The sequence below is a fragment of the Arvicanthis niloticus genome, chromosome 12 (genome assembly GCF_011762505.2).
Source record: "Arvicanthis niloticus isolate mArvNil1 chromosome 12, mArvNil1.pat.X, whole genome shotgun sequence".
NCBI lineage: Eukaryota > Metazoa > Chordata > Mammalia > Rodentia > Muridae > Arvicanthis > Arvicanthis niloticus.
The window spans coordinates 20,147,352-20,159,791 of NC_047669.1; the positions used below are offsets into that span (position 1 = coordinate 20,147,352).

Sequence of the window (12,440 nt, forward strand, 5' to 3'; positions counted from 1 at the left end):
CTCAATACAAGCTATTTGAACTCAACATTGTATTTCCCCACAGCTAAGAAATCTCCAGGGAATAAAATGATGAGAGCAGTCATGTGTATGGTTGACAGCACACAGGTTAATTCTTTCCACAGATGACATGAGAAGCTTGGCTTTAAGCTAAGAGAAGAAGTAGCCCTTACTTTTGTTTTGCAGTTCTAGGTATGAGTCTCACTCAGGACTGCATGTGTGCTTTGGAGCACACACACAAGTGATTTCCCAGCCTCAAGCCTTTCTTAGGAGACTTTGCCCCGTGCTTTGTGGTAGTGAATTCTCTTTTAAGAGATACTTAGGATCTAGAGCTCACTTACTCCCAAGTGCTTTTGAAGGAATTAAGAGACATACCATCCCTGATGATTTGAATTCAGCCCCTGGGACCACAGGGTGGATTGAGAAAACTGACTTCCTCAGTGTCCTCTCACCTCTGCATGTTCAATGACATGCATGTGTCTACCTCCAGTACACAGAAAAGTAGAAGTAATTTAAAATTAAAAAGAAAAAATAGCCATACCCAGACTAGCAAACTAGCGAAATCCATTTTGGTGTTTGTTGTCAAGACTGAGAGCATGTCAGTTCAAACCCTGGGACCTCCATGGCAGAAGGAGAGAGAGAGCCAAGTCCACAAGTTGTCTTGACCACTGTACGTGTGCCGTGGCGTGCACCACATGATGAAGGAATAATAGAAATCTCCAGGTGATAATGTTAGTTTTAAAAATCTGCACCCAAGAATTGTGTTGGATTGCATCAATACACTAATGACTTTCAGCCTTTAGTATATGGCAGACTTTTTGTTTATGTTAAGAATTTCTTTTGGCAAAACAGTCCATGATTTTACAATGTTTTGTTTTAAATTTTTTAAATCATGTACTAGGTGAAAAACCATTTCGCTGTGATGAATGTGGTATGAGATTCATACAGAAATATCACATGGAAAGGCACAAAAGAACTCACAGTGGAGAGAAGCCTTACCAGTGTGAATACTGCTTACAGGTAAGTTAATCAGCTTGAACTCTCCTACCTCAACTGCAGTGCAAAATCACCAGCAAGTCAGGCACCATTTAGTACTAGAACCATTTGAGATCTTAAACTCTGATTAGATTTATAATAGAAACTTGATCAGTGAATTGGTTTGGAATTATTTATATTGTTATTAATTATCTTGTTTCTTTTCTTCTCTTCCTTGTTGACAAAAAACCAAAAAAACAAACATAAAAACAACAACAAAATACCACTTCCAACCTCTGATTTCAACAGTATTTTTCCAGAACAGATCGTGTATTAAAACATAAACGTATGTGCCATGAAAATCACGACAAAAAACTAAACAGATGTGCCATCAAAGGTGGCCTTCTGACATCAGAGGAAGATTCTGGCTTTTCTACATCACCAAAAGATAATTCACTGCCAAAAAAGAAAAGGCAAAAAACTGAGAAGAAATCGTCTGGGATGGACAAAGAGAGTGTATTGGACAAATCTGACCTGAAGAAAGACAAAAACGATTACCTGCCTCTCTACTCCTCGAGCACTAAAGTAAAGGATGAGTACATGGTGGCAGAGTACGCTGTTGAGATGCCTCATTCTTCAGTGGGAGGGTCCCACTTAGAAGACGCATCTGGAGAAATACACCCACCCAAGTTGGTTCTCAAAAAAATCAACAGTAAGAGAAGTCTGAAACAGCCCCTGGAGCAAAGTCAAACCATTTCACCATTATCCACTTATGAAGACAGCAAAGTTTCCAAGTATGCGTTTGAGCTTGTGGATAAGCAGGCACTACTGGACTCAGAAGGCAGTGCTGACATCGATCAAGTGGATAACTTGCAGGAGGGGCCCAGCAAACCTGTGCACAGCAGTACTAATTACGACGATGCCATGCAGTTTCTGAAGAAGAAGCGGTATCTTCAAGCTGCAAGTAACAATAGCAGGGAGTATGCACTGAATGTGGGCACCATAGCTTCTCAGCCTTCTGTGACACAAGCAGCCGTGGCCAGCGTCATCGATGAAAGCACCACAGCATCCATACTGGATTCCCAGGCACTGAGTGTGGAGATGAAGAGCAATCATGACAAAAACGTTATTCCAGATGAGGTCCTGCAGACTTTGCTGGATCACTATTCCCACAAAGCTAATGGACAGCATGAGATTTCCTTCAGCGTTGCAGATACCGAAGTGACTTCTAGCATATCAATCAATTCTTCCGATGTACCTGAAGTCACCCAGTCAGAGAATGTTGGATCAAGCTCCCAAGCATCCTCATCAGATAAAGCTAACATGTTGCAGGAATACTCCAAGTTTCTGCAGCAGGCTTTGGACAGAACTAGCCAAAACGATGCCTATTTGAATAGCCCGAGCCTTAACTTTGTGACTGACAACCAGACCCTTCCAAATCCGCCAGCATTCTCTTCCATAGACAAGCAAGTCTATGCAGCCATGCCCATCAATAGCTTTCGATCAGGAATGAATTCTCCACTAAGAACAACTCCAGATAAGTCCCACTTTGGACTAATAGTCGGGGACGCACAGCACCCGTTTCCCTTTTCAGGTGACGAGACAAACCATGCCTCTGCCACGTCAACAGCAGACTTTTTGGATCAAGTGACTTCTCAGAAGAAAGCTGAGGCACAGCCTGTCCACCAGGCTTACCAAATGAGCTCCTTTGAACAGCCCTTCCGTGCTCCATATCATGGATCCAGAGCTGGAATAGCAACTCAATTTAGCACTGCCAATGGACAGGTGAACCTTCGGGGACCAGGGACAAGTGCTGAATTTTCAGAATTTCCCTTGGTGAATGTAAATGATAATAGAGCTGGGATGACATCTTCACCAGATGCCACAACTGGCCAGACTTTTGGCTAAAAAAAAAAAAAAAAAAATGTGTAAATAATGCTGGCACTTTAGAACAGATTACTCGAGAGTGGGGTTCCTCTGTAAAATGGAGTGCTGTACAGATCTAAGAGCAGTGCGTTCATAGCAAGCTGATAAGAATAGCAAGATAATCCAATAACTGCATTTCGTTTGGTTAGTCCGCATTCCTTGAACTGCCTTACGTGTCGTCACCGTTAGAGAAGCAATGCATTACCTGTTTTAGATCAGAACCTTGCTATTCACCCACACCAAGATAAAAGAAAAAAAGACTTTCGCACAATTGTTTCCTAACTGATAACATTGTACATTCTTAGGAGGGTAGTAATTGTGTGAAACTTCATCATACTGTTTCTGAGTTTTTCAGCATAGTATTGCACTTCAGCAGGGAATCCGAGGATACGTCACAGACAGTGAACTTAAAGTTTCAATGTCAAGAGATTATGGCTTAAATAAGTAGTTTGTCCTATAGGGGGGAATAAAAAAAAACCACCTTTAAAAATGATATGCCATATACCCTTGGTTTTCGTTTTGCATTATATTGACATGTTTTTTTTTTTTTTTTGAAGAAAAAGTAATAAAAATCTGATAGTCTAAGACTCCACTATTTAAAAGCCTAATTACTTTTAAAGTATGCATACTTTCAAAACTTTTACCAAAACACACAACTGTTGAAGCATTCACTTCTCTATGGAAGTATGCATATTGGTGTCAGTTTCTTTGTACAGATAAACTTAGATATTTTTTATGATTTTTCATGTGCAAGTATCAAGGTTTGAAGTTTTAGTATAAAAAATAAATATTCTGTAGATTACATTCCCAAGAAAATAATGCTTACACAAAATGTATATTCCACGTTTTAAAGCTGAAATGTATTTTATTTTACACACTTCAGTTGACATAGAGCACTTAGAATTAATCTGGTATTTTTGATTTCTCAAAGTTAAAATCATAGATTTTTTTTTTTTTTTTTTTTTTTTTAGGTTTGATATGGTTGTGTCATAATCATCTCGTAATTGACAATTTTGCTTTTTGGCAATAAAAGAAAGTTGGGATATCTTTGGACTGTAAAACCTGGTTTAATTCTTCTCTTTCTGGACTCTTGATAGATTGGATAATTGAACAGTATCCCTAGAAACTAAAGATATGGGCATTTTAATTGCTTAAGTTACATTTAAGTGAATACTGCTCACAACAGTTTTACAAAGCAGAAGTGCTTACTGATGACAGTAACCGCAATTTCTTTTCAGCTTAGATGAGTGATGGGAAATTTTTTGTTGCATTTCAAAATCTAAATAAACTACAGACTTTATCCTTATACCACGAATGTTTTTTTTTATATATGTATACTTTGTCTTAAAATAATACAGCATGTTACAATAAATAGTGCTTTTATATATATATACACTTTTATGAAGAATGATGGTTTGAGTTTCACATCGGACAGTTTTAATTTTTGGAGACTAACATTCGCTCCATCGGCTCTACGTCTCTTTTATTTGTTCCACCTTTTTGGGTTTTGTACTTTCCATTTCTGCCATCTTTATCACAATGCACCAGTGGTGATCTGAAACCAGTGCCCTTGGGAGATGACTCTTTTGTTAACTTCCATTTGACTTTGCTGTTGACCCTGTAGATCTGCGTGATTTGTTTCAGTGTTGAGTATTTTATCCATTTAAATTATTTTTCTTTTATTTAATGTTATCCCAGGACTGTTCTCATAAAGAAGGGAACAAAGAAATATCCTCCCCCAATATTCTTCACTTACACTCATTTATTTTTTAAAATGTTGGTATTTTTATGACAAGGAATATAAGTTATGTTTAATGTGGTTTCCTCTATACTTTGTTATGAAACTTAGCTTGAAATCATAGTTTTCCCATTTGACGGCTTTGCTATCAGATCTTCAAGAACTTTAGACTTCTTTGAAGTAAATATTTTAAGTTCTGCCATTGTTGATCTGGAGACTGACGTGTGTCTGTGGCGCATCACATAACCACAGGAACACTTCATCAGATGAGGTGTGACGGACCGTGTGCACCCTAAACGGGTGCTTATCTTTCTTCATACTACTTTTGATAAGAGCAGACATTTATTTTCTAAGTTGAGCCTGATTAAAAACACAGTGTGGTTCCACTGAGCACTTGACGCATTTCTTGTACAGTGTAAGGGTCTGTTTTTAACATCACCAGCACAGTTTTAAGAATGACGGTTGCTGAGAATTTCAGGTCAGCTTAGGAAGAAAAGCCTTTGAAAATAGAAGTTCTGTAAACAGAATTTCAGGTGTTGCATTCCTGTCTTAAACACATTTCTTTAAATCCACACAATGGCAGACTTTTCTACCAGGTTGTAAGCATTTAAGATAACTGATAGCCAGCATAACTTACTGACTTACCAGTTAAGTATAGTCATCACTTACTGTGAAATTCCAGATGCCTGCCAGGCTCAGCTTGTATCTTCATCCTACGAGAAGCATCTCAACAGGCTGGGTTTCCCCATGTTGGTTTAGAAAGCTTTCCTACCTGGGCATTAGAGAAAGAGAGTGGCCTTGTGTGCTGCTCTGGACAGATCCCTGGAGGATATGAGTTCACACTTCTCATTTCTTCTCGAAGTATAGCTCTACCACCCTTCAGCTTCTGCTCACCGTTAGCCTGTCAGTCTGGGCCCACTAGACAAGGCAGGAGCTCTCCAACATCCAGAAGCATTGTTCCTGTTTGAGCTTCAGTTCTTACTGCACATGTATTTCAATGGGTTTGGAATAGCTGAGTAGCTCCTACAGTTTTTTATTTTTGTGGATCTACAGTGTGCATGTGCTACCTAGTCAGGTAGGAATCCACCATCTTAGCTCTGACTCAGGGTGCCAGCAATGGGTCATTTTTATCTCTTAAGAGGTAGAAGAGGCCTGTGCTCAGGGCAAGCTTTCATTCCCACAGGTGAGGGACACTTGCAAAGTGCCAGTGAGGTTAGATCTTTTGCCACTTCTTTGATTTTTGTTAATTTGGGCTTTTAAAGGGCTGTTTAAAAAACAAAACAAAAAAAGGAGGCCGGAACCTCAGAGTAGGCATGCTGCGTACTGAGCTCCCTAGACCCTTCATGCTAGAGTTCATCTTTTTTCAGTGTATTTACTTGAAGAAGCACTATCATAATCAGTGAGAATCTATTTGAGTCTGCAATTTAATTTAAACCTTTTCCGTTTCAAATTGCTTTATTTCAGGGAAATAATTTTCCAGTTGTTTTTGCTATATTCTGCAAATAAAAACCGTGTGTTTCCTTTTTCCGCCTAAACTTTGGTAGGAAACAGACTAAAGCAGACAAACATTTCTTGTTGTGTTTGTTGCTTTCTTTAATCCAATGGATAAAAAAAGTAAAACCCTGTAAACATTATTTTATTTTTTTATGCAATACCATGCTGTAAATAGGGTTCATCGAGTAAGGATGCACCTACCTATGATTGAACCTTTGATTCTGCACAGTTAGAGTTTATATATAAACGTGTCTTGACAATCAAGGACTTGATGTGAGTCTTCCTTTATGATGTTTATTAATGTTATGCATTCCATTTGTTTGAAGTGAGTACCAATGTGCTAATTTGTATTGTCTGAAAGTATGTAATGTTTTTACAGCTTGTTTTTAAGACTCTGTAAATATGTACAAACCAGCCACAGTACCGCTTTATGTTAGAAGGCGTGTGATGTTGTACTGTATGTAAGCAATAATACATAGCAGTGCTAACTTTACAAGTAGCATCAGGAACATTCTAGAGAGACATTTCAGAGTTATTAGTTATCCTTATTTCATTTAATAATGATTACCTTTAATCAGTTTTTATAAGCAAATTCCATTGTTCCTCCTGTTGGAACGTAACACTGTTTACACAGCATAATTGACATTGCAGGGGAGACAGGCTAGATCTGGCTTCGTCTGTGCTCACTCTCACTAAGCATTGAATGGCCTTACCACTCTTGTGCAAAGATGGAGGAAGACCGCAGAACTTAGTGCCCATCACACTGAAGGAAGGGATGTGTTTTACTTTTGTTTTTGTTTTTTCCCTGCTTCTGTACTGCTACCTAACTCTGTGGATTGCTTTGGGTTTTAATATGTGTTTCTGTTCTAGATTCAAGCCCATAAGTGTTGAGGTAACTTCAGTTCAATTGTGAAGTAGATAGATTTCTTCATATTTCATAGCTACATTTCAATGATTCTAAACTTTCTACTTTGATTTTTAGATACTTATTTTTCAAGCTTGATTTCTCAGCTGACCAGATGAATTTACTCAACTTCAATACAAAGAAAGACAAACTTATAGTTTGAAGTGAGTAGATCTTATCCTGTACAGAGCAGCTCTCTGAATACCCACCACTGCTTTAGAGACGAAGCCGCCAATTTATAAATGATTATGACCTACATTTTATAGGGAAGATGTTTTTAATGATAGTCATTTATATAATGTGCTTTGAAGGATTTCCTAGCCCACTCCTGTCACTCTTTCGTACACTGGTACCTTTTCTATGTAATGTATGCTTTTTATTATTGTAGCAAAGCATTTCAGTAGAAAGAATTTTGCAACAATATGGGGGAAATTTTTCATTGTCGGGTTTGAATTATACTGGATTTTATCTGTCTAGTCTTACTTGTCTTTATTTTAATGCTGTCTGGAAGGGACCTTGGTACCCAAATAAAGCAGGTTAACCTCATTGCTTCAAGGGCATACTGTGTAGTGCTGAGTTTCACCTGGAAATCTGATGACTTTGAAAAGAAAAACACGTTTATAAAAATTGTACAGAAGAAATTAAATGTGTGATGGAAATCCTGATGGTGGAGCACGTTGGGTTTCCTGAGACATAGTGTTATTTTCCTGGAATCCCTCTTGCCTTCTTTGTATTCCAACCAATAAAAGAAAACCTTGTTGTTGAAAGTGGTAGGCTGCTAGGATATTCTGATTATACAGTATTGCTTTTCCTGTCCTGGTCTTGGCCCCTCTCAATCGCTGTAAACTTTTATTTTCTATTTCCTATTGCTAATTAAACATGTATATAATGTAGAGGCTGTTGTATAGAACTGAATGAAGTGGGTTGCTATGCTTGAATGGGTAGCTACATGGAAATATTTGATGGATACTGAGAATTCCTAAGATGCCAGAGTAAATTTACATGGGAAAGGGGGTGTCTTTTCTTGGGAAGGCCACAGCAGATGGTTCCTGCACCCCTAGGGGGTCAGTGGGAGATCAGCTGCAAACTCAGTATCAGACACAAAGTGGGGCTTTCCTTCCCTTCCCTCAAAATATGAGCACTAAATTTCAAAAGTCTACTCAGGTGAAGTTGCTTTGCAGTGAAACTTAACCACATTGAAATTTTCACTGTTAAATACTATATTTGTGATATTTTTAAATATAAACTTTTACACTGCAGTCAGCAGCCTAATGATTGAAATGTAGCCAAGATATTTTAAAATAATAGTTATCCTCCATGTATAATTGTTTTTAAACAATTGGGAGGATTTTTCTGTTGAAAGATTTTTTTATCATCATTGTTTAAAAAAAAAAAAACCATCTTGCTTGAGCCCCCATTTTGTACCATGAGTGAGTCACTGAGCCATTCGAATGCAGTGGCGGCTTGTTTGGTCCCTGGCCACGGGACGTGAACGGACATCACAAGGGTTAACGAGCTCATAGCTTTCAGCACAGTCGCCACAGTTCACCTCGCCTCTTGGAGTTTATAATACTGTTTTGTGTATTGTGATACTAAAGGAAGTTGTTTTACTTTATTTTAAACTGAATTATTAGATTAACTTATATTTGCAAATTCTGCATTTTAAATGTGGACACTTGGCTGTTTGAAAATAAAATACAGAATACAAGTTTTATGAATAATTTTCTAGCTGAATTTTTCACAGTACTTCGAACCAAATAACTACTGGTAAATATGCAAAAAAGTGTGGTACATAGTTATTCTAGAGGAAAGGATGTCCATGTGGAATTAATAGTTCCATAGGTTGAGTAAATATCAGGGCCTTTACTGTAGATTGCTGTGATATGTTACTAGTTCTAAGATCAAGTCAGCTGTTAACTGTCATTAACTATTTCAGACTTGAACCGTGTTGAAGCATAGGGCTAAGAATATATATGGCTTTTCCTTTACAGATAAGATTCCATTAACCTTTCATCAGTAGCATACATGGTTTGTTTGGTTTTTCCTCCCTCCATTAGTGTAGATAGACCTGTTTCCATCCACCAGCCACCTTGCCAGGACCTTGTCTTCTGACAGTGGGATGCATTGTAAAAAAAAAGCAGTTTTCTGTTGAGAGTGCTGCCTCCATTCTTGGGACAAATGTCAATTAATTGGCCCTTGCAGAAGTCAGTGCTCAGACCCTGGCTTATTGGCATGGTGCTGTAACCAACTGTACGTAATGGTACCACTGATGGTCTACTATTCATTTCCTAGATCCCAGTTCTTGAGTGATTTGGCTTGGTGGGGAGAGGGATGGGGAGATATTCTACCTGACACTTCTCCCACCTGAAGATTCTATGAAAAAATAAAATTGAAGTCACTTGAATTAATGTGTTGTCACTGAGTCTTGCTTGACAATTTATCACTCACAACATGATTTCTCTGGTCAGTGTCTGGATACACTTCCCAGTTGTTCAGTCCCCTGATTTTCTGAATCTGATGGATATTAGGATAAACAACATCCACTTCTTGGATCAGGAGTCAGCGGAGGCCAAAGTGCAGTAAATGGAAAACGGGAGTCTCATAATGGGAGTCTTTCCCCGTCCCAGTCCAGTCATTTTAAGATAGAATGGGCAATCAGGACAAAACCTTTTATCCATGGACTTAGGCAGATACACACATGCCCATGTGTAAGGGCTGGGATGAGAAAAAGACACTAAGAATGGTGTTTTCAAGTGCCTGGGAAAAGGCAGGTTAAAACATCCTTGACCTGTAAGTTGGAGCACATTTGAACCTTTGCCTGTTTCCTCACACAGATGAGCTTTTAAAGTTGTAACCTTACTGTTCCTGACTTGTCATGTCCTTAAAGCTGAGACAGATGCCTTGTGGGGAAGGGGGCCTAGGGGAGAGCATCCCCCGGGATAGGACTTGGCGTTTCCTGATGACTTGGATCTTCACTGGATGGGCCTCAGAACTTTCACCCTACATTCAGCACTGATCACCAGACACTATGCTAAGTGAAAATAGTAGATGGCTGAAGCAACCAGTGTCTTTTTAAAAGAGACTAAAGTGTTTTGCCTGCATATATGCCCGTGCACCATGTGAGTGAAAGCTGGGCAAGCACTGAAGAGGGCATCCAATCCTCTGGAACTGGAGTCACAGGGGCTTGTGAGCTGCCACGTGGGTGCCAGGAACCAAACCTGGATCCTCTGGAAGAGCAGCCAGTGCTATTTAGCCATTGGGCCAGCCTGGTTGCTAGCATCTTAACCTGAAAGCATGGTGGTATCAACTACAGATTCCATGTCACAGTGTATGGAATGTCACTTTGTATGGTTAAGGCAAACACTGAGTGTAAAGATGTGTTGGTACTGTGCTGGGCACTTTTAGGTTGAATTCCTCAATAAGTAGGTAAGTGGGCAAGCATGGTTATTCTCTGCTTCAGCGTGGTTGCCTAAGACAGGTGCAGTTTGATAAAGCCAGCTCCAGAAAACAGAAATATGTGAAGATCATTACAGAGGAAATAGAGAGCATTGTCAAAAGTTACCTCCTATATAAACGATCAGATTTATGGGTAGTATTCAAAGCCTGGAGTGTGCAACTGGAGGAGTCCGCTGGAGGCACTGGCCTGTCAAGCCAGGGTAATCTGTGTTCTACAGATTTACAGCTATCCAGAGGAGCATCTCTCTCTCTCTCTCTCTCTCTCTCTCTCTCTCTCTCTCTCTCTCTCTCTCTCTCTCTTTTATTGGGTAGTTATATTTTAGATCCCCTTTCCCCGTTTCCCCTTCCTAGAAAAATCCCTATCACATCCCCCCTCCTCCTTTTTGCTTTTATACAATTTTTTAATGTTAATCAAGGGCTTTATAAGTTTGGTAATGCTCAATAACAAGATGCCCATACAATCAGAAGTGTAACCCAATACCCAACCTAGATACATCAACTATCTTTGGCAAAGACACTTGAACATCTGCCTCCATGTTCCTCCCCCTCTCTCTCCCTCATCTCCTAGCTCCTCTCCTTCTCCTCCTCCTCTCCTTACTCCTCCTACCTTAGCTCCTCCTACATATCACCCTTCCTGTTAAAACTTTTCTCTCAAAATACAATTAGAGCACAACTATACCAATTTGTGTCAGTAAGGTACAAGATAGACATAATACCCAGTCCATCATTTTGTTGACTAATCAGAACCTCTGTCATCTCTCCTAACTAAAAGACTTAGTTCTGAACCTGGCTTTTTTCTTGGCTTTAGAATGAATGTCAGCTGAAAACCATCCTCTCAAATCTTTTCTCTCAAAGTATATAGCCAGGATTGGCTATGAGACTATAAGTTTTCAACCCTGTCAGAAATCCCGAATGACTGAGTTAACTGAAATTATGGGAAGCACAAAGCATAGCTTCTAAAACTTAGCCAATTTATAGAGACCTCTGAACACCTGGACAATCCCTATACTACAAAACATTGGAGCATCTGATCTTCAGCCTTCTGGCCCAGGATCACCTGACAGACCTAGTAATGCAGAATTATTAAGGGCTGATTACTCTGTCTTGGCAGATATAATCAGTCCACTATTCCACAAGTGTGTCCTTTTCTGGACAGTAATTTGTCTGTAAATGAAAAAAGGCAATTCTTGTCTAGTGGCTGTCTCACCACAACTGGAGTAACTCCAAAGATACTCAATTTCTTAGAATCCAAGACAGGGAAGCTGTCAGGAGCAGACAAGTCTCTAATCAAAATAAACATTAATACAGAAATGTTTGTAATGTCAATTCTGTGGACTTCTGACATTTTGAAAACCAACTATCCATGTAAGGCAATCTGAACTGTTGTCTGTTAACTCCTCTCAGCTATTTCTAAATAAAATATAGAAAATACCCTAATAATAAACTCAGAGCCATGAATTTGCTATAGGCCCTTAACTCACAGGCTAACCATCTCAAATCAGTTAAAAGAGTTAAAGAAGGACTGGGTCTAAGCTTTGTATTCCTAAATGTGTTATAAAGGCACAATGCCTATGAGAGTAACAATATTAATCTCACTTTTATATTAAAAGAAACTCATATCAATGAAAACCTTAAGTTTGAAATCAAAGTAAATTTTGTACCATTTAAGAAATTATAACTTCATCTTAATGATAATTATACATATTTCTACCAGTAGGTTATGGCTATGCAATAAATCCTAGCTAATCTTCTCTGTTCCAACAAAACCACCACTTTCCCCTAGAAAGACAGCCCAGTATTAACCACCTCAGTTCCCAAGCCCAGGGAATAGGGGTGCTGACTCTTCATTAACTTCTTCAAGCTGATTATGGGTGTTGAGATATTAGAAGAGGGGTTGGGGGAAGAGTAAATTGATAAGCCTCTGACACCGTGTCTTCACTGCATCCAGCA

At 39.0% G+C, this 12,440-nt stretch overlaps 1 protein-coding gene across 4 annotated transcripts in view; it reads left to right on the forward strand.

The window, feature by feature from the left end:
- The window catches only part of Znf148 (zinc finger protein 148), a 119,664-nt gene extending 110,222 nt beyond the window's left edge, over positions 1-9,442 (forward strand). For all 4 annotated transcript variants that reach the window (XM_034514947.2, XM_076942840.1, XM_034514948.2 and 1 more), the window contains exons 8-9: positions 899-1,017; positions 1,282-9,442. In XM_034514947.2, the coding sequence (XP_034370838.1) occupies positions 899-1,017; positions 1,282-2,880 (1,718 nt within the window). In that variant the 3' untranslated portion in view covers positions 2,881-9,442. The remainder of the gene's footprint in view (positions 1-898; positions 1,018-1,281) is intronic.
- Positions 9,443-12,440: the final 2,998 nt, after the last annotated feature.